The sequence below is a fragment of the Macrobrachium nipponense genome, chromosome 43, assembly GCF_015104395.2.
Source record: "Macrobrachium nipponense isolate FS-2020 chromosome 43, ASM1510439v2, whole genome shotgun sequence".
Classification (NCBI taxonomy): Eukaryota; Metazoa; Arthropoda; class Malacostraca; order Decapoda; family Palaemonidae; genus Macrobrachium; species Macrobrachium nipponense.
In genome coordinates this window covers 45,020,217-45,048,209 of record NC_061104.1, presented here as the reverse complement: position 1 = coordinate 45,048,209, position 27,993 = coordinate 45,020,217, and the positions used below count along the sequence as shown (strand labels likewise).

The 27,993-nt window shown below is 38.9% G+C and overlaps 2 protein-coding genes across 2 annotated transcripts in view; one reads left to right on the top strand and one right to left on the bottom strand.

The window, feature by feature from the left end:
• LOC135213709 (N-alpha-acetyltransferase 15, NatA auxiliary subunit-like) overlaps window positions 1-27,993 on the bottom strand; it is a 123,079-nt gene that overhangs the window by 72,318 nt on the left and 22,768 nt on the right.
• Window positions 44-26,623, top strand: LOC135213752 (N-alpha-acetyltransferase 15, NatA auxiliary subunit-like). Its single transcript, XM_064247880.1, is given in 8 exon segments — window positions 44-137; window positions 3,130-3,392; window positions 3,712-3,846; window positions 5,331-5,478; window positions 14,080-14,159; window positions 14,162-14,250; window positions 25,883-26,112; window positions 26,412-26,623. Coding segments are annotated over 8 exon segments (1,236 nt in total). The 3' UTR covers window positions 26,609-26,623.

Here is a 27,993-nt window from a genome sequence, read left to right as displayed (position 1 = left end):
CAGGGCGGCTCTAGCCTCAGTCTTACGAATGAAAGGAGTGGACATGTCGTCTTCATGGGAGTTGGCCATGCTGATGAGGACTTTGAGTCAGTCATGCCCACCAAAGGAGCTAAAAGCCCAGATTGGGATCTACCAAGGTACTGAGTAGTCTGACAAAACCCCCCTACGAACCACTAATGGCAGTCCACGGATAGGAGCCTGGACCCTGAAGACAGTCTTCTTATTGGCCCTGGCTTCAACCAAAAGGGTGGGGGAGCTACATGGCCTCTCATATCTCATAAAGCACTCGAGAGGGTTTGGAGATCATGGTATTTGAGTTTGTCCCAGAATTCGTGGCCAAGACCCAAAATCAACAATAGTAGACGGCAGATTCGACTCCTTTACCATACCTTCCTTGGCAGACTTTGTAGACAACGACAAAGCTGAGATGCTCCTGTGCCCCGTCAGGGCACTAAGGGAGTACTTAAAGAGAACAAGGCACCTCAGGCCGGGGTGCCAGAGGTTGTTCGTAAGCACAGGACGGAACAAGAAGGAAGTGTCCAAGAATACAATATCGTTTTGCTAAGGGAGACGATCAGAGATGCTTATACGGCAGAAGACAGAGGGTCAGATAGCCAGGTGGGAGCTAGAGCTCATGACATCAGGGGTGTGAGTGCTTCCCTGGCATTTTAAGAAGAACATGTCTGTGGATAAAATTCTGAAAGCTGGTGTGTGGAAACGCCAATCAACTTTCACCTCATTTTATTTGAAAGATGTTGCCCATAGATCCTTGGACACCTTTTCCTTGGGTCCAGTGGTGGCGGCCCAACAAGTGATATAGTTCATCCAGTGCCCCTGGCGGGTCAGTTTGCGTCTAGTCTAAGATGAAGGTATGAAAAGTAGAATGAATGGGATGACTGGTCTTTTTTCTTTACTACTTTCTTCCTACTCCTTTAACTACGGGCAATATGAATGAGAGTACCGTCATGTGCTGGAACGGACTAGATGCAGGTGAGATGGTCAGCCATACTGTGAAGCTATCTTAGCTGATGATATACTTTTCAGTAGCAACACACCCCTCTGGATAATAGGGAAAAAGAGGGGTGAAGGTGGATCCAGTTGCAAGGGACAAGAGTAAACAGTAGAATGGTATCTACACCCAGTGGGAGAAAATCAATAGATCCGCTTATATCTTTGGTCCTAGGTTCATTGTCCATTCTCTTAGCAATTTCCCTATATATTCGGAAATGGATAAGGGTGGCAAACTCCAGTCAGTTGTAGAGACCTACCTCCCTCCAATAGTAAGTCTATCCTAATGTTAAGACCGAAGGTTTGTTTCGTGTATGAAACAAATACCAAATTTGTAACTAATTTGTATTTTTATAACTAACAAACCTGAGGTCTTAACAGTTAAAGGCCCACCCTCGCCCCACCACCCCTCTAGCAGTCTAAACTGGGTTAGAAATATAAACTGGTGGGGTCACAGGTAGCCGTGGGCATTCTGGGTATACAGTAAGTCCTCGGGTTACGCTGGTCTCGACTTACGATGTTTCGTGGTTACGAACGCGCCCCATATATAAAAAATAATATTTTGCGTCGTTCCGTCTTACGCGTTTAGCGTCGTAAGCAACGTAAACAAACGCGAACTAGTTCCAGGCGCACGGCGGAAGAATACGCTTTGTGGGGGAGAGGACGGCGTCGCTTCGCTACGCTCAGTCCTCGCCCATACGCCATTTTGGTTGTTTACACTGCCTCTCTCTCCCTCGTGTTGTATCGTTTTTGTAACTTTTTGTTTTTGGCTCTTATGTTATGGCCCCCCTCCCAAGCGCAAGGTCGGACTCTTCTGATGGTAGTGCATCGAAGAAAAGAAAGGCCATCACCATGGAAATTAAAGTGGACATTATAAGCGATCCGAGAAGGGAGAAACGCCAACAAACATTGGCCGCTCGCTTGGCCTTAGCCGTTCGACCGTTGCTACCATTATCAAAGATAAAGAGCGCATCGTTGAACATGTGAAAGGATCTGCTCCTATGAAAGCGACAGTGATAACTAAGTAGCATAGTGGTCTAATAATTGAAATGGAAAGGTTATTGGTGCTTTGGTTGGAAGACCAAAATCAACGGCGTATCCCAGTCAGCCTTATGGTGATTCAGCAACTTCTGGAGGTTCTTTTTCTCTTCACTAACCTCCCCCAGTCTCTCCAGCACCGCAGCTTCCTCTCCAGTGTGCAAGCCAATCAAACTAATAAAGGTAAGGAATTGTTCTCTCGTTGTTATTGATAGGTATTTACATTAAATCATGTGGTATTTTTCAATGTTCCGAACTTACGCTGAAAATCGTGTTACGATGCATCGTTAAAGAACGGATCTACGTCGTAACTCGAGGACCCCCTGTTACATGCCCGTGACCTGGTATAGATGCCATTAGTCCCTGGATCTCACAAGTGTAATTTTAATTCTACCGGTTTCCAGCTTGGCGCTAGTAAATCCTAATGTTAAGACCTCAGGTTTGTTAGTTATGAAAAATACAAATTAGTTACAAATTTGGTATATTTGGGATTTGCGAAGCATTGATATTTATTAAGGACTATTTGTATTGGTTTCGTAGGCCTAGAAAGGCCCTTTTTTCCATATTAATTTCATCCATGTAAAGCAGCATTAGAATAGGAGGATGATCCACTGTATATATTAAATAAAGGATGAAAAATTAAAAGCTTTTGAGAAATATATTTTTTTTTTTACTATATTTTGGACTAAAATTGATACAGTACTAGAAATATTTGGCAGTCTTCACCCTCCACTAGCTTTGATCTGTGCCCTTTAATTTGCTTTACATTTCACCACATTTAAGAATAGATCCTATTGTTAAACAATTGAGAAGCTAACTATGAGTTTGTGGTTAGTGGTTGTCATTTTTGTTATCTCTCAGTACAAAGGAATGGAATGTATTTTTTGCCAAGGTTCACTTTATTTTACTATTTAGAATGAATTAATTTTATAAGTGTTGGGTTTTGGTAAGTGCAAAGAATACAGTACGTATTTTGTTTTATTTTTTATGGTATACCAAGAATAATTTTTTAATGTAAATCCATCGATATTATGCAGCTTGAAGTTCATGAAGTGCACAATATATTTTTTTTTCTTTTTACAGAAACGTTAGCAATGAAAGGCCTTATCTTGAATTGTCTTGGGCGCAAAGAAGATGCATATAATTTTGTACGCCAAGGCTTACGCAACAATCTGAAGAGTCACGTTTGTTGGCATGTGTTTGGTCTTTTACAGCGTTCTGACAAAAAATATGATGAAGCCATCAAATGTTACCGAAATGCCCTTAAGTGGGACAAAGACAATTTACAGATCCTTCGAGATCTGTCTTTACTTCAGATTCAAATGAGAGATCTGGAAGGTTATAAGGTGAGGATCAAGTGAATGCCATAAGCACTTGCAAAATATCATTGTGGTTTGCAAAATACAGTAATGACCTAAGATGTTTTTGTATTAATTCCCTTGTTATGTATTATGTGGAGTGAGTACTTTAAATCAAATAAATTACTTGCTACCAAAAATTTAGCAAAACCCTTCACAGTTAGCAAAAAAAAAAAAAAATGGTTTGCGTTGCAGCTCATTGATAAGGCTATATGCTGCATATATATTGTTTATGGACCTTGCCTGTTACTTATTCTCTGGTACATTCCTTTTGATTTTATATATTTTAAGTCTGTCTTTATTGCAGGACACGCGGTACAAACTATTTGAATTACGACCAACCCAGCGAGCATCATGGATTGGTTATGCCATGTCTTTCCATTTACTCAAGGACTATGATACAGCATTAAGGATATTAGAAGAGTTTAGAAAAACTATTCAGGTTGGTTTGTATTTTGTATAATTGTGCTTTCATGCATTAACCACGTGAGTTATTACTACCTGTTAGTGTTGCACAAGAACGGGTTGTCATGGTTGAGCCATTATTTTTCTCGTCCCTGTTTTCAGCTAGTATTAGTAGTACTTATTGTGATAATAGGTTTAATAAAATTTATTTAATATGGGGAAGAAATGGAATTAGCACAAATATTGTTGAGCATTGAAAGTTGTCATAGGTTTCTAATGGAACATTCAACATGGTTTTTATAGGCTTGAAAATTCTTTAGGTAGTACTGTCATTAGTGCACCTCACATGGTGCGCTGCTGTAGGCATAACTTAGGTTCCTTCTTTGCAGCGTCCCTTCAGCCCCTACCCTCATCCCCTTTCATTCTTTTTACTGTACCTCCTTTCATATTCTCTTTTTCTTTCCATCTTACTATCCACCCCTTTTCTAAAAATGGTTGATAGTGCAACTGTGAGGTTTTCTTCCTGTTCTTTAAAACCTCCCAGTTACCTCTCGGTGCTAAGTGACTGCATAGGTCCCACCACTTTGCTTTTAGCCTACATTTTACATAGCCATTGGCATCCATCCATATTATACAGGACACTGCTGTACATCAATTTTGTATTTTGGCAAGGATGCATTTGGATAATGTGTTTTATTTTGTCATGATCTTTCATCCACACACCAAAATTGAGTCACCAGCATGTATAGTTTAAGGAATTCCCCCCTCACCCAAAAATTGGAGTAATATCAGTTTTCATACAAATAATATCTGAACCGGTAAAGATAAATCGTAGATTCTTTTTCTTGCATAATCTTACAATAAACAAATTGTAGTTGCTATATTGTCTTTTTGTTGTTGCCAGCCTAGAGAAATTAACTTACTTGACAGCTGTGTAGATTGTAGAAAAATTATGTTTATGCATATTTTTTTTAGATTTCAGTCGATGATCAAGTATAACATGAAATTTGCCCTTGAAACTAAAAATTTAGGTCTTGCCTATGGTTAGACAGCCTACTCGGTGTTTGGTTTACCTTTTTTACTCTTATTGAATTAAATGATATTTCATTCCATTAAGCATATTCTGTTCCTCATTCTGTTTTTCTTAGATTAAGTGTGAGTTCCATCACTCAATGTAAGCAGCATTCTGTTGAGGAAGCTTTGTAAATCTTGTGGTGTTTTGCTTATTAAAAGAGCATCATCTACCTATTCTAAGTGTCAAGTTTATATCATTATTTCATTCTAAATTTCTTCCATCTTTTACCTTATTTCCCATTATAGGAATAGTAAAAAGCAAACATGAAATTACATTCCCATGGAGTGCTCTTCTTTTTATTGCAAGTTTTTCTATTGTTGAGAAATTTTTTTTGTAGAAACTCCATTGCAGTGTTACCCTCTAATATTGTTTAGGCACTGAGATTGTTGGGACTGAAAATATTCACTAGTTATATTATAGTACTAATATATGCCTTTTCCCCTCAGAAAACTACGTACGATTATGAATACAGTGAATTACTTCTGTATCAAAATCTTGTAATACGGGAAAGTGCCAATTTACAGGAAGCCTTGAAACACCTCAATACCTATGAAGCAAATATTTGTGATAAGGTCACACTTCAGGAATTAAGAGGTATGTTGTCTGTTGGAGCCTTTAGCAAAAGGGGTTATTTGACTGATGTAATTTTTGAACATGATAATGGTGTATTTATTACATTTGTGATGTGGAAAATAGCATTTTCCAGAGGAATATGATAGGGAAAGTTTGAAGATTTGCATTTGTTCCTACAAAATATGCACCTTTGTTTTTTATACAGGAGTATTCCAAGGCTCCTGCAGGAATCAGTCTTTGAAAATTGTATAATTGATTAACGGCAGAATGGTGAGGGGTAGGGGTTGCCCTCAACTCGCTGATTATGCAACTCACTTTTTCTTCAACCACTGTAGAGAGAGAAAACACTGCAGCTTTGGCACTAATTATTTATGTTGTTGAGAGCTTTGTGACATTGAATTAATCTTTAGTTAGCTGTGGCTTTGGCTTGTTTTTTGGAATGTTCTTTAGGTTTTCGTTGTATTGTGGTTGCAGTTTTATGGACAGCTCTTCAGCAGTTTCTGAGCAGGTATATTGTCACTGTTCCTGTGATTGTAGATCCTCATTCTTTATGCTCTTTTTGCAGTGGGCAAACTGTAATGCTGAGCTGACTTGTGAGAAACTCTCCTACTCTTCCAATGTGGTTTGTTCCTGCTTGTTCTGTCTAGGGTTTTCCCCCAGTCTATGGGGGTAAACTTAGTGGACTTAGGCAAAAAAAAAAAAAGTCTCATCTCTTGCCTTTCCATTTTTGTGGGTGGGAGACAATGGGGTGACAGGTTGGTTGTACCTCCCCAGTACAAACTTAATCCCCATACACCAATGCCCCAATACAGTAAACCCCGGATTCGCGGACTCACTGATATGTGGATTTATATGGGAATGTATCGTCACTACCAAGTCGAAGTGGCGCAACTGTTTTTTCACCTTTTCAGGAGAGGCCATCTAAAGACGTTTTTGAGCGAAATGTTACTGTTAACTGCTTGTTTAATTCTATAGGTATTTTAAAAAAAATAAAATTTGGTACAGAGTTTCTCAAAAGAATGTAGTTTGTCTTGAGTGTAATATAATTTTAAAAATTCTGTTCCCTTCTTATGCTTGGGGGGGGTTGGTGTAGAAATAGATACGCCCTTCATCTTTTTATGAACAGTTTTTCAATTTCAAAACACTTAAGTTACGTCTTAGTTGTATCCTTTAATTCTGTTAAGGGAAGGATCTGAATTTACTGAATACATTTGTTATGCAAAAGATATGATTCTTTTTCTTATTGAGAATCTTCTGTTCATCTCTACCTGTCATTGGAGTAGTGGGATGCCTGTTTATGTCATTGGGTAACGTAAAGGTGACAGGGAGCAGAGACCTGGGTAGTTGTTTTGCCCCAAACTACCTTCATTAGGAGTAAACAAAAACATCTCATAAGCAAAGCCTGTCCCCTACTTGTTTTACCTTCATCCACCCAACCAAGGTACTGACCTCATCAGTGGAATTAAGGGGGTTTTATTGGGAAGAATGTGCTGCAAGTTGTAGACTAGTCTCTGGGCTCCTCGGGTCAAATTTTACTTTGTATAGAAGTTGTTGGGTGTCTGGAGGCGGGTTAAAGCTGTCATCAGTGAACAAGTTTGCCTATTAAACTTGAAGCCAGCTGGAAACTACATTCCATGTTGGCCTCCATGAGAGAGGGTGACATCATACTTTACATAGATTTGAAAGATGTCTTTTGGAATACTGTATCCTACCCACCAAGGCCTTCAGGAAGTATTGCTTTGTGTCAAAGGGACTGTTTACCAGTAGAATTGTATCTTGGACTGGGCAAGGACCTTCAGATGTTCATATGAGCAATTCACCCTTGTTTCTGCAAGTGCCTGTTTGCACAGGATATTGTTTTGTTGCTATCTCAACAGTTGGTTCAGTCCTGGCATTGTTGGGGTTGCACAGTTAGTTTGTAACTGATATTTTGCCTAAAGCACCCTGATAGTCACTGCAGCAGTGAGACTTTTTTTTCCCAAGGACTCTCATGTCAGCAGGCTTCCTTAAGTAACAGACCATCTGTTTCAGCAGTAACAGCCAAATTGGTTTGGCTGGTCATTCAGCTTAGTTTCCTGTCATCCTAGGAGAAGTCAATATCTTATGGGTGACTCCACCTGCACTTGTTTTCTTTTGGTTGTGCCTGAAGTTACACTGGATCTGCTAATCTCCCTGTCTCTCTGGCAAGATAGAAAAAAATTAAATCTATTAGCTAAATGGCAAGAACCCCCATATGATAGTTTGCATAATCCACCCCTTGCCCAAGGGACGCTTCTGTTCTTGAATTAATTTGTTGGAAGGAGTGGGACCTGGATGTGGAGGACATTGGGTGTTTTCAAAAATGCAAGCACCCTGAGAATGGGTGATTGACCATACAGTGATGTTGATGAACAGTTTGTGTTGTACTGTCAAATGTCAAGAAGCCTGGGGGTGAAGAGTCCACCGGAGTGATGATTTATTCTCCACTGTTATTGTCAAGGCAGGTGCATGAGTGAGGGGTTACCAATTCACCCAGCTCTGTGTCCAGTACATCCAAGGCAGACAATTCTGTTATTGGGGCCAGGTCATGGAGGAAGAATGGTCCATCTGTCCACACATGGCTTGAAGGTGGTTGTGTTGGAGGTGCATTCGAGCCTTCCCACTCTTTAGTTGAGTAATTATTCAGGTAGTGATCTCCCCAGAACTTATTGACCTCACTGGTAAGCGTGAATGATCGATACTTTTGTTGTTAGTGTTTGTGGGCAGGGGTGTTCAATCAAGAAGACAGCTACAAAACCTTATATCCTATTACAGAATTTCTGGTAAATTTCTTCAAAGCGAGCTCCTCTCAGTCTCACAGTTAACCTATTGCACAACCTCACACGATTTGGCCTTTTTGACCTGGTTAGAGTTGTCCATACTCAAAAGATGCTATGAACAGACTTTCCCACCATGCAAACTGGGCCCCTGGAATGAAAAGTGACTAACTTGTCTTTTTAGTCTAACTGGTTGCCATTCAAAACCCCTAAGGGAAACTCGAGAGAGAAAATCTTAAACTCTGGACCGTCTCCCTGCTACCCTTAATGTTGGCAAAGAAGGTGGGTTAGCTGTGTGGTCAGTCGTGTGTTCTTTGTTATAAAAGCTCAGGGATCCCTCTGTGTATCATGTATCCCTGTGTTTGCTACTTTTTTTTTTTTATTTATTAATTTTTTCTATTTTTATTTATTTTTTCAGCACAGGCAGACACAAGAAGGCCTTATGAAATGATCAAACAGTCATATTGGTTTGGCAAAACGACCTTTCAATCCTGGCAAAAGGTCACAAAGTTAGGCCCATTGTGCCAGCATTAGTTCTAGTACCTATGGTGACTATTCAACTCTGCACACGTAGCAACCGTAGCTTTTCATTGATAGAAAAACACTTGGTATGGTTAGCATAAGGCTAGAGTAAATGGATGAATGACCTGCATATCTTGTCACCTTCCTCTTCTTCAAAGACCACAGTGTCAAGGGATGTGTATATAAGCATGAGTGGTCATGGAGCTGGTTAATTTCTCAACAGAGTATCCTGTCTTAAGGGGGCCGGCCGGCCAATGCCCTTTTTTAAGGACAGGACTTTGATATTCATACCACTTAATAAGGTGACTTGGGACATCTCCAAACCGCATATGATTTTCGACCTCTGACCTTCGGTTTTGTGACGCCGGGAGGGGGGGCGATTTATCCGAAAATACATTTTTCCCAAATTCTATCTCCTCCCTTGATATTTAATATTAAGACCTGGGATTACTACCATATATAGAACCTGATGTAGAACCTCCAATCGAATGGAGAGTTTTTCTAAAAGTCATTTTTTGCCTAGATTTGAATTTTTCAATATGGTAAAAAAATAAACCCTATAAATCAGGAGAAAAAAATTTATAAAAAAAAAAAAAATAAACCGAAAAAAAAACAAAAAAATTGGAAAAAAGGGCTCTATTTGATTGTTCTATGCTGTCTTTCTGAGTTATATACCAAATTCCAATGTTATAGCTTTAAAACTAAGTGAGAAGATATATTTTTGAAGGTCAATAAGTATAGTTTTGAGATACGGGCGTTCAAAGTTTTCCTTCGTATTTCTATAAAGACAATGTTAATAAATAATGATTATTATGAATGTATATTTCTTTTTTGTGTATTAATAAACCAAAACTATTTTATTTATCATAATTTAATCATAAATGATGATCCCTTTGCTCATATATCGCAGCCTGGGGCACTCCTTCCTACGCAATTCTCTCTCCCTTCACTAACTCGGCTTATTACAGCGAATTTTCTTCTTCTGTATGTTAGCGAGATGTTTTCCTTGTATTTTCCTCTTTGGCATGATGAAATTCTTGCCCGACCAACCAAAGATAAACAAACGTAAAATGGAAGAGAATGTCAAGAGGTGAAACTCGAAGGCGTACTCTTTTTTTTTTTACAAAGACAATTTAATAAATCATGATTATGTAATTTTCATATTCCATTATGGGTATTGAAAAACGAAAACTTTGTTATTTATCATAAATGAAGATCTCTTTGCTCAAAGATTGTAGCCTTGGGCATAGTGTGACGTGTGCTGTCAAGCAAGACGGGGCGTTACTAAGCACCCTCCCCCCTCTCTTCACTAACTACGATATATTATGATATTCTGTAATAATACCTGAGCGATTTTTCTTCGTCTATATGTTAGCGAGATGTTTTCCTTGTCTTTTCCTCATTAGCATGATTGATTTATTCTTGCCGAAACATACATAAACATATGTAAAAAAAGCGGGGGCGTAATGGCAGAGGTGAAAATGGAACGTGTACTACTTGAAGTCTGTGATCGCACTAAATCAGGACTGGACTTGGTACTGAGCCTGAAGTCTCCTTCTTGCCTCGGGGAATGTCTACAGATGCCATTTCTCTCCAATTTCTTTGACAATAATTATCAAAATTTACGATAATAGAAGAATATTGCATTTTCTTGTACGGATCAATGTTTTTAGGCTTATTGAGTTACGATACTATTACCCTGTAACTAAATACGAAAGTAAGAGAATTTTGACGAAATATTTCGTATACGTATTCTCAATTGCCATATGAAGCTCCATGAATTTTTTCATGACTTTGCATTTTTCGCCCTATACCACCATATATAGGGGTCCGGCCGGCCCCCTTAAGTTTAGGCCAGATGAACTCCTTCACTTACCATATAACAGTGAGTGTAAGCAGATCATTATTTTCTTAGCTCATTTAATATTTTGACTCCATTTTCCTACATCTCTCTTCTGCCTTAGTGAGAGGTGGGTTGTACAGGTCCCTATCAGGGACCCCTGGCATCCTATGCCAAAAACTAGTCTCTCTCTCTCTCATTCTCTCTATCTCATCTCTCTCTCTCTCTCTCTCTCTCTCTCTCTCTCTCTCTCTCTCTCTCTCTCTCGCTCCTCTCTCTCTCTCTTCCACCTGAGGTTTGTGTTTTATAGTAACAAATGAATTATTGTCATTTTTATATTTGTATTTACAAAACCTCAAGTCTTCCATCATTAATCCACCTCAGACCAGAGCTGCATTGTCCCTGGGCCGCCAAAGAAAAATGTGAGAATAGGGCAGCAATGTGAGAGCCCCTTTTGCTCCCAACCTGTTTTGGCTGTAATAACTGTTGTTAACTGTCTTCTGAAACTTACTACAGCTGATGCCCTGCAGTATTTCCATACAAAAAACATACAAAACCCTTAGGTTTGTATATATAGGAACTTTGCAACATCAGCATTTTGTTAGAACTTTGCAACATCAGAATTTGTTATATTATCGTGTTGAGAAAACTCTGCAGGAGCAAAACAACTGAAAAAGCATTAAATTAATGTTCAAGTAGTCTGAGGTGTTTAGAATAAAGGAGGCAACTTATTTACTTAACCCTCTTACGCCGGAGCCCTAAAAATCAAAACGTCTCCCGTTATGCCGGGGCCTGGGTTTGGAGTGAGCGCGGGAAGTGGAAAAAAAATAATTTTTTCAAAAAAATTACAGCGCGCGTACTTTTGAAGATTAAGAGTTCATTTTTGGCTCCTTTTTTTTTGTCATGCCTGAAGTTTGGAATGCAACCATCAGAAATGAAAAATAATATTCATTAGTCATATGTAAATATGCGATATATGGTAGCGAAAAAAAAAAATTCATACATAATTGTATTCAAATCACGCTGTGCAGAAAACGGTCAAAGCTAACCAGTTACTTTTTTTGCGTTGTATTGTACACTAAATTGCGATCATTTTGATATATAATACATTGTAAAACAATAAAAGCAACACCGGAAAATATTATCACAAAATGATGTACGAATTCGTAACGAGCGGACGTAAAAAAAATGTTATTTTCAAAAATTCACCGTAATTCTAAATAATGTTCTAGAGACTTCCAATTTGTTTCAAAATTAAGACAAATGATTGAATATTACGATACTGTAAGAGTTTTAGATTAGAATTGCAGATTTCGACCATTTCGGACGAGTTAAATTTGACCGCCGAATGTCGAAATTTTAATAATATATATTTTTTTATATGGACATATTTCGAAGATGGAAAAAGCTACAACCTTCAATTATTTTTTATTGTATTCTTCATGAATTTGCGCAAATTTTGATATATGAAACTCTATAAAAAGGCTAATATGAAAAGGAGAAATATTAGGATAATGCCATGTACGTATTTCGGAGACTTGCGGCCGCGAATCGGCGCGCGGCCAGTGAAGGTATATTTTTTCAAAAATTCACCATAAATCACAATATTGTTTTAGAGACTTCAAATTTGTTTCAAAATGAAGAAAAATGACAGAATATTACTAGGCCGTAAGAGTTTTAGCTTACAATTGCGTTTTTCAACTATTTCGGTAGAGTCAAATTTGACCGAACGTGGTTTTTTTCTATTTATCGTGATTTATATGCAAATATTTCGAAAAAAAGAAAAAAAGCTACAACCTTCCAATCATTTTAGTTGTATTCTACATGAATTACGCACATTTTTCATATATAAAACTTTATGTAACAGCTAATTTTAAATGGTGCAAACATTTCGACAATCGCACAAAAAAATTCTGATTTTTCGGAAGTTACCGCGCGAACGTAATGTTTTTTTTTCATAAATTCACCATAAATCGAAATATTGTGCTAGAGACTTCCAAGTCGTTGCAAAATGAAGGTAAATGATTGAATATTACTAGAATATAAAGAAAGTTTTTAGCTTACAATTGCGTTTTTCGACCATTTCGGTAGAGTCAAGTTGACCGAAAGTTGAAATTTTTTGCACTTAACGTTATTTATATGAAAAATATTTCAAACTGATAAAAGCTACAACCAGGGGTGTTTTTTTTTTTGTTGTATTTTGCATGAAATTGCGCACATTTCCATATATAAAAAACTTTATGTAACGGCAAATTTAAAACGGGTGCAAAACATTAGGACAATCGCACGAAAAAATTTATCGGAAGAGTTAGCGCACGAACGTAAGGAAAAAAGTTTTTCATAAATTCACCATAAATCAAATATTGTGCTAGAGACGTCCAATTTGTTGCAAAATGAAGGCAAATGATTGAATATTACTATATTGTAAGAGTTTTAGCTTACAATTGCGGTTTTCTCGACCATTTCTGTAGAGTCAAAGTGCACCGAAGGTTGAAAATTTTTGCACTTATCGTTATTTATATGAAAATATTGTTTTCAAAACTGATAAAAGCTACAATCATGAGTATTTTTTAGTTGTATTGTGGATGAAATTGCGCACATTTTCATATTTAATACTTCATGTAAAGGATAATTTAAAATGGTGCAATAATTATGTCAAAGTGACGAAATAATTTCCGAGATGTGTCCACTGATACTTTTTAGTGCGATAAGAAAGAAATTCGCGCTTGCGCGCCTGCGTAGCGATTGTAAACAAAACAACGCCTTGATCCGTGAACTCCCAGCATCCCCCAAGGCGCGTGATACAAAAGTTTCGGCTGGTAGGCCTATAAGTATTTTTCCGCGAATTTTTAAAAAAACTTTTTTGAGCCGACGTATGATACGTCCAATCGGCATACGGGAGACATTTTGACTCGACGTTTAATACGTCCAATCGGCGTAAGAGGGTTAATTGGTAATTTTGTAAGGCATCCCTTGTGGTGGTGATTTTTTTAAAATTAACCAGGTCTGTCATTGGAAGTCAGTCAATGATAGTACATACCTCATATCTATCTACTACATCTTTTAAATGATCTATTTTCAATTTGAAGTTTGTTTTCCTTTTAAAAACATGTCTTGTATAATCATACTTTGTATTATTAGTGTGCCTACTTTTTAATTTTATTATAATCAAAGTAGCTTGAGTTGCTTGAGGAACAGATTATTTTGCTAAATATGGACTATCTCATTACAGTGTATTCATATCAGTTATAAGTACTTATTAGTACGGTGTTAATTTTTGGCTTTCATAAGCCAACAGGGTGATGAAAAGAATAGGGTGTTTTTTTTTATAGTTGTGAAAGAGGCACATTTGAAACATTTCCATTGCAGACATGTATTATTGCTGCTTCTGCCTAATTTCTTTCAATGGTATTATCCTTTTAAATGCTGTAATCCTAATTGTAAGATTGTGATTTTAATTTTCAGGTGAATTATTGGTGAAATTAGATAGAAAAGATGAAGCTTCAGAAGTTTATAGAGGTTTGATAAAGCGTAATCCGGAAAACCGAACCGTAACTACTACCTCAATTTAGAAGAATCCCTTGGCCTATCCACAGTTGAAGAAAGATTAAAATTATATGAAGAGCTCAAAGAGAAGTAAGTGCTGTTTAATGGATGCATCTCTATAGCCTTGTGGTTTGCAGTGTTGCATTTACACACAAGTAGTTTCTTTTGTGAAAGTCAAGCAAGATAATGTGTGCTTATATGTTTTGAATATATCTGGCCGATGCCTTAAAGCTTGTTTTTGCATCATAACAAATCCATATTTCATGTGTAGCCCTCTTTCAAGTCTGCAAACTTTCTGGAAAAGAAGAGTACCAAGCAAGCTAGTGTGCCATGGGACACCTAAATAAACCCTCGTTACCCATCAGTCGCCTGCTTCACTTCTTAGCTGGCTTACCAAGCTGGTACTAGCTAGTTAGTGTTCCAGATGTATTTTCTGTCATACAAGGTTGTCTAATTTCATTAACATTCTTTTAACTTTTTGAGTGTAATAACTTTCAGTTCATTTACTTTCATTAGTTTAGAATTTTTAGAATTTGTAGTGCTTTATATTGTAATATTCAGGTATTTTACCACTGTTGGTTTCAGTCTCGAGTTTCTAGCTGTCCATTGTAAGAAATTTTGTTTTTCTCTTGGGAAGTTAACATCCTGCAACATTCAGTGATCAGTCTTGCATCTTTTGCTTCCAGTTGTTGCATTTTTTATTAAGTAAAATTTAGTGATTGCAACTTCAAAGTAATGGTTAATTTCATGTTAGCACTGTTGTTACCCTCGACTTACTTATTTATTTATTTATTTATTTCTTTTTTATATTTATTATTTTTTTTTTGTTTTTTTTTTGGGTAGGTGTAAGGGCTTGTAGTACAAAGAATGTTTAAGTGTTTTTCATATTTCAGTAACTTTTTTGTTATCTGGTTGTTACTGACCCATCGTTAATGATTCATTTTCACTACTTCAGTTTCAAAAGCTTTAAGAATAATTTGTTTTTTATTCATTCCCAAGTATGGATGAATAAGGGGTGCAGTCAGGAAGGGGATATGTTCAGTAAAAATACTGCCATGGCAAATTGTGAAATGGAACGTTCAGCGAGTCTTAGAAACATCTATGAAAGGCTCGTTAAAAAACAGTGACCCCAACTAGGGATCAAGCTGAGAAGTAATATTTATATTCAACATGATTGTAGGGTACTGATAAATGAGTCACTTGGATATGCTTGGCAGTGTTCACTTATAGATGGGCTTGGTCTGGTAATTGCTGATGGACCCTCTACTTTTAAAAGAGATGACAATGGGTTCTTTATTTATTTATTTATTTTTTTTTAATTTTTTTTTTTTTTTGTGCTCCTTTTACAGACCCTCTATAAACCAAGGTTGTTCATACACGAAACAAACCTTCGGTCTTAACATTAGGATTTTACTAGCGCCAAGACTGGAAACCGGTAGAATTAAAATTACACTTGTGAGATCCAGGGACTAATGGCATCTATAACCAGGTCACGGGGCATGTATACCCAGTATGCCCACGCAGCTACCTGTGACCCATCAGTTTATTTTCCTACCGCCTTTAAGATAAGACGTGTTACTGTCTATCTCATTTAAAGCCGGTTTTTTTCAGTTTGCCCGTTCTTTATCCATTTCATTTTTTTTTTTTTTTTTTTTTTTTCATTCCTTTTCTTTCTCCAAGTGTGATCAGTGTTTGTTGGTAAAGGAGGTGTATACGTGGTATGATGGAGAATTTTGCCTCAACATCGGGATCGTCTACCGCTTCGAAGAGGAGACAAAGGAAATGCCCAGGAGTCAGTGGTCTTCCCTTGTTCTAGTTCCTAACTTCGGTGTCGACGGATCCTCATCCAACGTGTAGTAGGTGCAGGAAACGTATGTACGGTACTAATCCGTGTTCTGTTTGTCGCGGTTGGTCGGTGGAACAGTGGAAGAATTCTATGGGAAAGAGCCAATACAAAGAAAAGGGGTGACGCCATCTTTGGATGACCAAACCTTACCGGCTTCTTTGTATCGGTAATAAACCAGGCTGCTCCATATGTTTCTCCACCTGCTTTTGAATTGTCTCATACCCCTTCGGTTTCTCCTAGCGGTTCTGTATCGGAAACGTCAGGAGGGGCCTTGGGTAATTTTATGAATAATTTGCACTCTCCTTTGTTCCCAGCAAGTAGAGGGGGAGATCCGCCATCTTTGTTCCAGGCTCCTGCTACTCAAGCGCATAGGTTAGATTGGTACGTGGTCAGCGCTAGGCCTACCAGGCGTACCAACCTTGGATGGTCTGCTTGCGCATTATATGACGTCACGGTTCCAGCAGGGTCTGCGGCAGCGCTGAATGTTCCTCATCCCCCGGGCTTGCAATTTATGGGAATTAATGCCGCGGCTTCACCATCCCACTCAGTATTTTACAGCGATGCAGAACGTGGGAGGTAGTTTGGCAGCAAACGTGCGGTTGCCAGCAGAAACCTCTCAGTCTCTCCCTACGAGAGGGATTGACGTCACACATACGTCACACTCTGAGATGGCAGGCGTGATGACGTCACAGACCGATTCTCGGCCTTTTTTCGCTGCACCCAGACGCTAATACGCCCTTCTGACCCGTCAATGCAAACTGTAATGCAGAAATTACAGGATATAGAGGATAGAATGAATAAGAGAGACAAAAAGAAAAAGTGATTCGATTCGCCTTCTTCGTCTTCTTCCTCTAGTTCGGCGTCATCGCTAATCCGATAACGTCACGGCGAGCGCCGAGTCAAGCGTTGGAGGAGGATTCGGGAGTTCCTAGCAGATCCTCGGGCCAAGAGGAGAAGAATCAATTCTTCCTCTTCTTCGGACCAAGACTGTCATTTCCAAGTCAGCAAGAAGGTCGGAAAATCAAGTGGCTATTAAGCACAAGGTTGGCAGACAAAAGACGAAGCCCGTTCGCAAGAGTCCGAACAAGCCGAGAGAGGTGACGGCCGGCGAGCTAGCGGCCGAGGCGGAGTTGCCAGTTCGGATCGCAAAAACTGCGATACCTCTGGTAAAATCGACGTTGGCGGGCGAAAGGTGCAGCAGAGGATGGAATGCAGGTCCCAGTTTCGCCCGTAAGGCCGTTCAAAATACGTACGAAGGACGATAAGGCTCCTATTAAAAGTACGAAAATAGAGAGTGGCAACCTCGGCGGATACGTTCGTGGAAGGCAGTGTCCTCTGGATAGAAGGCCGAGGCCGGGCTCGCCGACGCTCGAAAACGATGCCAATGCTAATAGAGACGAACTTACCTCTGTCTTAAGGGAGCCTTCATCTTGGAGATCTAGACGAGATTCTCGCTCTAGGATCCGTGAGCAGAGAAAGAGTGAGACGTTCTCATTCCCCTGTTGACTATCTGGGATCGAGCCAACAGCGGCCAGCAAAGATCAAAGAGACCGCGGCCGTAGGGGCAGGCGGCCGTGGATTCCGGGTGGGACCGTCTGATCAGAAGATAGAGGCGAGCGGGGGACAAAAACATTCTCGTGACGGAGAGTGGTACACTAGAGCCGGAGGAAGGAGAAAACCAAGAGTTTTCTGGCCTCGTAGCAGAGGTGATTGATTTGATTCGTCAATTCGGAGAAGACAGAACACCGGCCAGTATGCTTCCTCCTGGAATTGACATGGCGTTTGGACTAAAGAGGGATACCAAGGTGTCGTATGAATTGCCTTGTTCGAGTCATGCGGAAATCGGTCTTGCAACACGTAAACGCAAAGATTGCAGGGAGGGATAATTCCTTAAGATCTAATAGATCATTTAAATTTATTCCCCCTCCAATGATAAAGCAAAGGAAATATTATACGACACCGAAGGTCCCTTTGCTGTCTAGACAAATGAACCCTAATGTTGTAAGGTAAGGCCTGGATTAACCTTGGATCAGGTTAAAATGGAGTGCCCTTCGATGACGTACCAAGAGGCTGCTACGTTAGAAAGCAACAGCTTCTTCTGTCTTTCAGGCTGCGTCCTGGTTAGACCTTTGGTCAACAGCAGTGGCGAAAATTGCATCCTCGGAAGCAACAAGGAAAGTAGTGGATGAACCATTGTTCATTAGATTACTACAGTCAGGGTCCAAGGCGATTGCGTACCTGACAAACAAACGTAAGTGCCAATGTTTGGGCAACAAATATTCCTGCTAATGAGAGAGATGCAGCATTGGCTAGACTAAGCCGCAATGTGGATTTGGATTCCCTGTTAGCAATGAGGAATGGGGATATCTTGGAATCGCAACTACTGTTGCCAGAGTCATACTGGAAAGGCGATAGATAGAAGAAGGATGGACACTAACGATAGGTTGGTGCAACAGGCAGTTAGGAAAACCTCTAACAGTCAAACTACTCCTTTGGAGGGAAGACAACAGCAGATGTCTCGAAAGAAGACAGTGAGACATAGCATCCCTAATAGAGTCACAAGACCCTCTTCCCCAAAGAGGATAACTCATCCCCCCCCGGGGTCCCTTTCACCAATAGGAAAACCAACAGAGGAAGGGGCAATAGGGGAAGAGGGAGAGGCTCAAGAAGATAGGATGGGTCGCCTCCCATCACTCGGCCACACCAGTGGGGGGTTGCCTGGCAAATCACTGGAAGGTGTGGCAGGAACTAGGGGCAGAGCAGTGGGTGGTGGATGTTCTCAGGATCGGGTATTTGATTCCGTTCGAGGTAACCCCGCCCCTGACAGATCAACCATTACCCCACGTCACTTATGCCCACAAATCTCAGAAGGCCACTATTCTGCAGGACGAAGTGAAGAAGATGATGGCAAAAAAAAGGGAGCTGTGCAACAAGTATGCAGTCCGACAAAAGGCTTCTACAGCAGGATTTTCCTGGTACCCAAAGCCAACGGGGAGTGGAGGACAGTAATAGACCTGTCAACGCTGAATCTGTTTATAAGGAAAACCAGTTCAAGATGGAAACTCCGAAAACGTTCTACAAGCAGTCAGAATCGGAGACTTTATGCTGACAGTCGATCTAAAGGACGCATACTTTCAGATACCAGTCCATCAGTCTTCAAGGAAATTTCTCCGCTTCAGTCTTGCAGGGAAAGCTTTCGAGTTCAAGGTCCTGTGCTTCGGATTGACAACGTCTCCTCAAGTTTTTACAAGAGTGTTCAACCCTCGTGTCGGCGTGGGCGCATGCTCAGGGGATCAGGCTAATAAGATATCTGGACGATTGGCTGGTGATAGCAAAGTCCAGGGAGAAATTACTCAGGGACAGGGCGGCCCTCCTGCAGCTTTGTGCACAGCCTAGGTATTGTGGTGAATCAGCAGAAGTCGCAGCTGGATCCAAGTTTCAACGTTTGGAATATCTGGGAATGGTGATAGACACAATACAAGCCAAAGTATTCCCGACAGACAAAGAGTAGAGAAATGCAAACAAGTGGTGAATGCCTTTCTGGGAAAGCAGACACAGCCAGCAAGACAGTGGCAGGTGGTGCTGGGAATCCTAACCTCCCTGGAGAAGCTAGTACCACAAGGAAGGCTACACCTTCGGTCCCCTACAATGGAGGATGAAGGAGTTTTTTTGGTCACCAACAGTAGATCACCCGTACGAGCAAATTCCCTTGTCGGCAGAAGTGAGGAAAGACTTGCTGGTGGTGGGTGGACGACGACAATCTGACAGTGGGTGTCCCCCTTCAACAATCCTCCCCAGACCTCTTGCTGTTCTCAGATGCGTAACTAGAAGGCTGGGGAGCCCATATGGAGGAGTTGATGGTGTCAGCAAAATGGAGTTGCAAGGACAGAGAACTCCATATAAACGTGCTGGAGTTGAAAGCAGCTTTCCTGGCTCTACAAGAATTCAGGGAGAGAGTAAAGGGACACTCAGTGGTATTGATGTCAGACAACACCACAGTAGTACTTATTATATAAACAAGCAAGGAGGCCTAGTTTCTCGGCAGGTTACATGTGATGACAGTTCAACTTCACCAGTGGGCTATAGAGAACCTGGTAGAACATCAAGGCCAGGTATATTCCGGGAAAAAGAAACATAGTGGCCGACAAGTTGAGCCGCAGGGATCAGATTCTGGGAACGGAGTGGTCCTCCTACACCAACAGGTAGTGGACAGGATGCTCATGTTGTGGGAAGGACCGATCATAGACCTATTCGCAACCAGGTACAACAAAAAGTTGGAAGTGTATTGTTCAGTAGTCCCGGACGCAGAGGCAGTAGCAGAAGATGCGCTACAACACCCCTGGGACAATCTGGACGTGTACGCATTTCCTCCATTTGTCTAATCCGTCAGGTTCTGAACAGGGTAATGCGGTCTCAGAACCTCAAGATGACCCCTGGTAGCCCCGTTATGGCCGAAAGCAGAGTGGTTTCCAGACCTACTGGAACTCCTAGTAGATGTGCCAAGAGAGTTTACTCCATGGAGCAACCTTCTGTGTCAGCCTCACGTGGAGAGGTACCACCAGTCGGTGAAGTCCCTATCGCTTCACGGGTGGAGACTGTCAAGTATCTCCTCCGAGAGCGAGGGGTTTTCGCAGAAAGCAGCAACTCAGATGGCAGGTAATATCAGAAAATCATCTGCGACAGTATACCAAGGGAAGTGGTCAGCATACTGTGATTGGTGTCGTAGAGGGAACGTGTCTCCACTCGGTACCACTATTCAGCAGTTAGCAGACTTTCTGATATATCTCAGAACAGAAAAACATATGTCTGTATCTGCAGTGAAGGGGTACAGGGCGGCTCTAGCCTCAGTCTTACGAATGAAAGGAGTGGACATATCGTCTTCATGGGAGTTGGCCATGCTGATGAGGAGCTTTGAACAGTCATGCCCACCAAAGGAGCTAAAAGTCCCAGATTGGGATCTGACCAAGGTACTGAGTAGTCTGACAAAACCCCCCTACGAACCACTAAGGCAGTCCACGGATAGGAGCCTGACCCTGAAGACAGCTCTTCTTATTGGCCCTGGCTTCAAACCAAAAGGGTGGGGGAGCTACATGGCCTCTCATATCTCATAAAAGCACTCGAGAGGTTGGAGATCAATGGTGTGTGAGTTTGTTTGCCCAGGAATTCGTGGGCAAAGACCAAATCCAACAATAGTAGACGGGCAGATTCAAAAACGACTCCTTTACCATACCTTCCTTGGCAGAACTTTGTAGACAACGACAAAGCTGAAATGCTCCTGTGCCCCGTCAAAAAAAAGGGCACTAAGGGAGTTACTTAAAAAAGAGAACAAGGCACCTCAGCCGGTGCCAGAGTTGTTCGTAAGTACAGGACGGAACAAGAAGGAATGTCCAAGAATACAATATCATTTGGCTAAGGGAGACGATCAGAGATGCTTATACTTGCAGAAGACAGAGGGTCAGATAGCCAGGTGGGAGCTAGAGCTCATGACATCAGGGGTGTGAGTGCTTCCCTGGCATTTAAGAAGGAACATTCTGTGGATAAAATTCTGAAAGCTGGCGTGTGGAAGCGCCAAAACAACTTTCACCTCATTTTATTTTGAAAGATGTTGCCCATAGATCCTTGGACACCTTTTCCTTGGGTCCAGTGGTGGCGGCCCAACAAGTGATATAGTTCATCCAGTGCCCCTGGCGGGTCAGTTTTGCGTCTAGTCTAAGATGAAGGTATGAAAGTAGAATGAACTGAATGGAGACTGGTCTTTTTTCTTTACTACTTTCTTCCTACTCCTTTAACTACGGGGGGCAATATGAAGGAGAGTACCGTCATGTGCTGGAACGGACTAGATGCAGGTGAGATGGTCAGCCATACTGTGAAGCTATCTTAGCTGATGATATACTTTTCAGTACAACAACACCCCTCTGGATAATAAGGAAAAGAGGGGTGAAGGTGGATCCAGTCGCAGGGACAAGAGTAAACAGTAGAATGGTATCTACACCCAGTGGGAGAAAACCAATAGATCCGCTTATATCTTTGGTCCTAGGTTCATTGTCCATTCTCTTAGAATTTCCCCTATATATTCGGAAATGGATAAGGTGGCAAACTCCAGTCAGTTGTAGAGACTTACCTCCCTCCAATAGTAAGTCTATCCTAATGTTAGACCGGAAGGGGTTTGTTTCGTGTATGAACAAATACCAAATTTTGTAACTAATTTTGTATTTTTCATAACTAACAAACCTGAGGTCTTAACAGTTAAAGGCCCACCTCGAACCACCCCTCTAGCAGTCTAAACTGGGTTAGAAATATAACTGATGGGTCACAGGTAGCCGTGGGCATTCTGGGTATACATGCCCCGTGGGACCTGGTATAGATGCCATTAGTCCCTGGATCTCACAGTGTAATAATTTTAATTCTACGGTTTTCCAGCTTTGGCGCTAGTAAATCCATCAATGTTACGTACCTCAGGTTTGTTAGTTATGAAAAATACAAATTTAGTTACAATTTGGTATTTTTAGATCTTAAATGATCATGTCTTAGGTTTTTAGAGTTGGATACAGACCTATCAGGCACTATCATCAGCTTTAGGTTTTCAGAAATTTGACCAGTCAAGTTAAATTATGATTTGGTGTGAAACACACATTTCTGTGCAAACTCATTGTTTGGTGTTTTTTACTAGCTAAACAAAAGATGGAACGGTGACTGATATGTACTGAGGCTCAAGGTAGTACAGTGGCATGGATGCAAGTAGATTTGCTTTACTTTTTCGTCTGGCACATAAAGGAATGAATAATTAGTATATTGCAGACCCCGTATAGAAAAATTTTTTCATTTTATAGGAGGGATGACATCTTTTCATTAGATGATGTATTTTGGATTAACTGAAAAATATGTGATGACTGGTTCGTAATTGATTTATGCAGTACTTTGTTACTAAATAAACAGTTGTGCGTAATAATACAATAACACTTTCAACTTTTACCATAAGAACAAATCTGTACTTATTGTGATATTACACTGGTACCTCAGCTTTTGCACAGTTTGGGGTCTTGCGCTTCAGAGAGTAGCAAGATCTGTCATGAAGATCCAAGAAAAGTAGTAGTACTGTATAAGCTACATAATACCCCAGAGTTAGTGTAGCAGTTGCCTGAAAATAAATCCATCTTATTTGTCTGCCATCTCTGGTTATGTAGCATTATCTCCTTGTTATTTTTGGGGATGGTCTTGTAAGCTGATGAATTCAGCAATGAATGCAGTCATCTGGGTTTGGGGTAATAAGATAGGCGCTATTGTATAATTAAACTTAGTGTTGTGTGTTGTAGACAAATTGGCTAGATCATAGATTGATTACAAATTCATTGATGTGAAAGGGGAATTGTAGCACAGCAAGAACACACTCATAGAATAGATCTTACTATTTTAGTTAACCCTTAAACGCCAAGCCGCTATTTACCAGTGTCTCTCGTTCTCTCGTATGCCGGCGGCATTCAAGAGTTAGCGCCAAAGTGGGATTTTTTTTTTTTGGGGGGTTTTTTTTTTTTAAATCACAGCACGCCTAGTTTTTTTAAGATTAAGATTTTATTTTTGACTCCTTTTTTTTGTGTCATTGCCTGAAGTTTAGTATGCTACCATCAGAAATAAAAAAAAAAATCATTAACATATATAAATATGTATTGGAATATATGACAGCGTAAAAAAAAAAATTCATATAAATGTATACAAATCGCACTGTGAGCAAAACGGTTAAAGCTAATGAGTTAATTTTTTTTTCATTGTATTTTACACTAAATTGTGATGATTTTGGTATATAACAAATTGTAAAACTATCAAAGCAACACAGAGAAAATATTATCACAAAATGATCCATGAATTCATAATGCGCGGACGTAAAACACAGTTTTTTTCAAAAATTCACCATAAATCGAAATATTGTGCTAGAGACTTCCAATTTGTTGCAAAATGTAGGTAATTGATTGAATATTACTAGACTGTATGGGTTTTAGCTTACAATTGCAGTTTTTGACCATTTCGGTAGAGTTAAAATTGACCGAAAGGTTGAATTTTTTCTATTTATTGTGATTTATATGAAAATATTTCAAACTGATTAAAGCTACAACCATGATTTTTGTTTTTTTTTGTTGTATTCTACATGAAATGCGCACATTTTTTCATATATAAAACTTTATGTAACGGCTAATATAAAACTGTACAAACATTACGACAAACTGACGAAATAATCTCAGAGTTATTTTTCGGCTGAGTTAATGCACGGACATAAGGATAAAGTGTTTTTCAAAAATTCACCATAAATTGAAATATTGGTGCTAGAGTTTTCCAGTTTGTTGCAAATGAGGTAAATGATTGAATATTACTAGCATATAAGAGTTTTAGCTTACAATTGCTTGGTTTTCGACCATTTCGGTCGAGTCAGAGTTGACCGACGGTTGAAATTTGGGCACTTATGATTTATATGAAAATATTTCAAAACTGATAAAAGCTACAACCATGGTTTTCTTATTATTATTATTATTATTATTATTATTATTATTATTATTATTATTATTATTATTATTATTATTCTACATGAAATTGCACACATTTTCATATATAAAAACTCTATGTAATGCCTAATATAAAATGGTGAAAACATTATGACAAACTGACAAAAGAATTTCTGAGTGATTTTCGGTAGAGGTACCGCGTGCTGACCTAAGGATAAAGTGTTTTTCAAAAAAATTCACCATAAATTGAAGTAGTGTTGAATATTACTAGAATGTAAGAGTTTTAACTTAGAATTGCATTTTTCGACCATTTCGGTCGAGTCAAAAGTTGACTGAATGTTGAAAATTTGGCACTTATCGTGATTTTTATATGAAAATATTTCAAAACTAATGAAAGCACATAATGGGTTTTATTTTTTTTGTTGTATTCTACATGAAATTGCGCACATTTTCATATATAAAACTCTATGTAATGGCTAATATAAAAAATGGTGCAAAAATTACAAAACAAAGTGACAAGAATTTCTGAGATGTGTCGCTGATGCTTTTCAGTGTAAGAAGAAAGAAAATTCGTGCATGCGCGCCTGGGGTAACGCTTGTAAAAAACAAAATAAACAAGCTTGGTCCGTGAACTCCCAGCATCCCTCAAGGGGCGGGATTTAAAATTTTTCGCAAAGTAGGCTATAACTATTTTTCCGCAATATTTAAAAAAACTTGTTGTAGTCGACATATCGTACGTCAATTAAGCACCTGACAGACAATTTTAGTCGACATACAATATGTCAAGTCGGCGTTTAAATGTTAAGTCACCGTGAAGGGAATGCCACTAAACAAAAGATCACATTTTGAAATGGAGTGCAGGGCTTGTGGTATACACTCGCAAAGTTTTTTGAGGGAGTGGGAGACAGTTAAAGAATGGGAATGTTGGCTTTGTTAACCAGGAAAAACAAAGAGGCTGCATCAGAATGTTAAAAATGAGTATTGGTTGCATTTATTTGGGTGTCCACCTATTCTTGTATATTACCAATTATTCTGTTTAAGTAATGAATATGATTGTACTCTTTCAGACTGACTTACCTGCTAAATGATGAAATGTAGTAAGTTGAAGTCTCAAGGTTTGAGGTGCCAGTGTGAAAAAGCTCATTATTTATGTTTTTTTTCAATCATGTCAATATCAATAAGATTTCAAATGCCTGCTGTATGAAAGAAGTTTGTTTGGTACAAGGACCTTGTTTATACCTTCAAATGAATAATCATGAACCTTTGTCAGAATCACAGGTTTTCTTAATATGAATTTGTTCATAAGTTTTAGGTTTTTTGAGTTTATTTTAATATTGCATGGTCTGCCATTCAAATTTTTTTATTTATAGTGTTTTCCTTTCAGATTTCCCCGTGCTCAAGTGCCTAAACGATTACCACTCAATTATGCCAAGGGGGAAACATTAGAAAAACTTTTAGATCCATACTTGCGGGCATCGTTACAAAAGGGTGTCCCACCATTGTTCACAGATATACGGCCACTTTACAATGACTCTGAGAGAGTACAGATTATTGAAAAACTCATGAACCGTTACCTTAAAAACCTTGAAGAGACGGGACATTTATGTGAAACAGGTATAACCACTTTGCTTTATTTGAGTAATAGGATGCATATTCAAGCATGTTGGTACTTACTGCTGTTTCCAATAATTTTTTGGAATATGATTGTTTATTTCTATCCATTATTGTTAATCTTATTGATATTGTTGTTGTCTGTGAATCCATAGTGTTAATCTTATGGATATTGTATTGTCTGTGATATTTGAATTAGGCTTACCCTAAGAAAGTTCAGTCCAACTCGGTGTAAAGATCCTGTTTAGAGGTACTTTGCATAGAATTCATGAAATGTATATTCATATTTTGTTGCCTTTCAGATAACGAATACAAAGAACCAGCGTCTATATTATATGTTTTGATGTACCTGGCACAACATTACAGCTATTTAGGCGATTCAGAGAAGGCATTACAGTTAATAGATCGGGCATTAGATCATACTCCAACTCTCATAGAGTTGTATATAGTTAAAGGAAAAATATTAAAGGTGAGCTCATTTCAGATTATTTTCTTTTAAGAATTAGGATATTAGATTATTTGCATGTATCAAACTCTAATACGCTTCATTAGAAATATGTTTTACTCTTTTATCCAATACTTTCTTCTTGATGTAAGGATGATCATCCTTGAAGGTTTATTTAACAGGGAAAACATTTTTTCTTGCTAACTCACTAGTCATATTGAGCCTTCATTTACAATTTTTAATGTTATTGGACACATGTTCTCTTATAATTTGTAAACAGAAGTAGGACAATAAAGGAAATGAAGCCAATATACAGCCAAAGCTGGAACTATTACGTATCAGGAATCGAATTGATGATAATTGCATTAAAACAATCATTGCGAGCCAAAGTTGTAGTATGGAAATCATATCCAAATGGACAGATATATTAAGACAGGGGTAATTTTTTTACACATCAGAATGGCCACTCTTGTTTGATGAATAACCCAGCGTAATCCAGTCCATATACCTACAGAACAGTAGGCTGGCAGTTGAACATCTTTGTTGGAGAAAGAAAGCGTCAAATGTAATTAACCCTCTTACGGCCGAAGCCCCTAAAAAAATCAAAAAAAAACCTCTCCCGTATGCCGCGCCGGTTTGGAGTGAGCGCGGAAGCGGAAAAAATAATTTTTTTCAAAAAAAAATCACAGTGCGCTTAATTTTTGAAGATTAAGAGTTCATTTTTGGCTCATTTTTTTTGTCATTGCCTGAAGTTTAGTATGCAATCATCAGAAATGAAAAATAATATCATTATCATATGTAAATAATGCGATATATGGTAGTGAAAAAAAAAAAATTCATAGATAATTGTATTCAAATCACGCTGTGCAAAAAACGGTCAAAGCTAACGAGTTAATTTTTTTTTTTTTTATTTTACACTAAATTGCAATCATTTTGATATATAATACATAGTAAAACAATAAAAGCAACACCGGAAAAATATTATCACAAAAATTGATGTACGAATTCGTAACACGCGGACGTAAAAAAATAATTTTTCCCATTTTCAAAAAATTCACCGTAATTCTAAATATTTGTTCTAGAGACTTCCAATTTGTTTCAAAATTAAGACAAAAAATGATTGAATATTACGATAGTGTAAGAGTTTTAGATTAGAATTGCAGATTTCGACCATTTCGGACAAGTTAAATTTGACTGAATGTCGAAATTTTTATATATATTTTTTTTTATATGCACATATTTCGGAGATGGAAAAAGCTACAACCTTCAATTATTTTTTATTGTATTCTTCATGAATTTGCGCACATTTTGATATATGAAACTATAAAACGGCTAATATGAAAAGGAGCAAATATTAGGATAATGCGATGTACGTATTTCGGAGACTTGCGGCCGCGAATCGGCGCGCGGAGTGAAGGTAAATATATTTTTCAAAAATT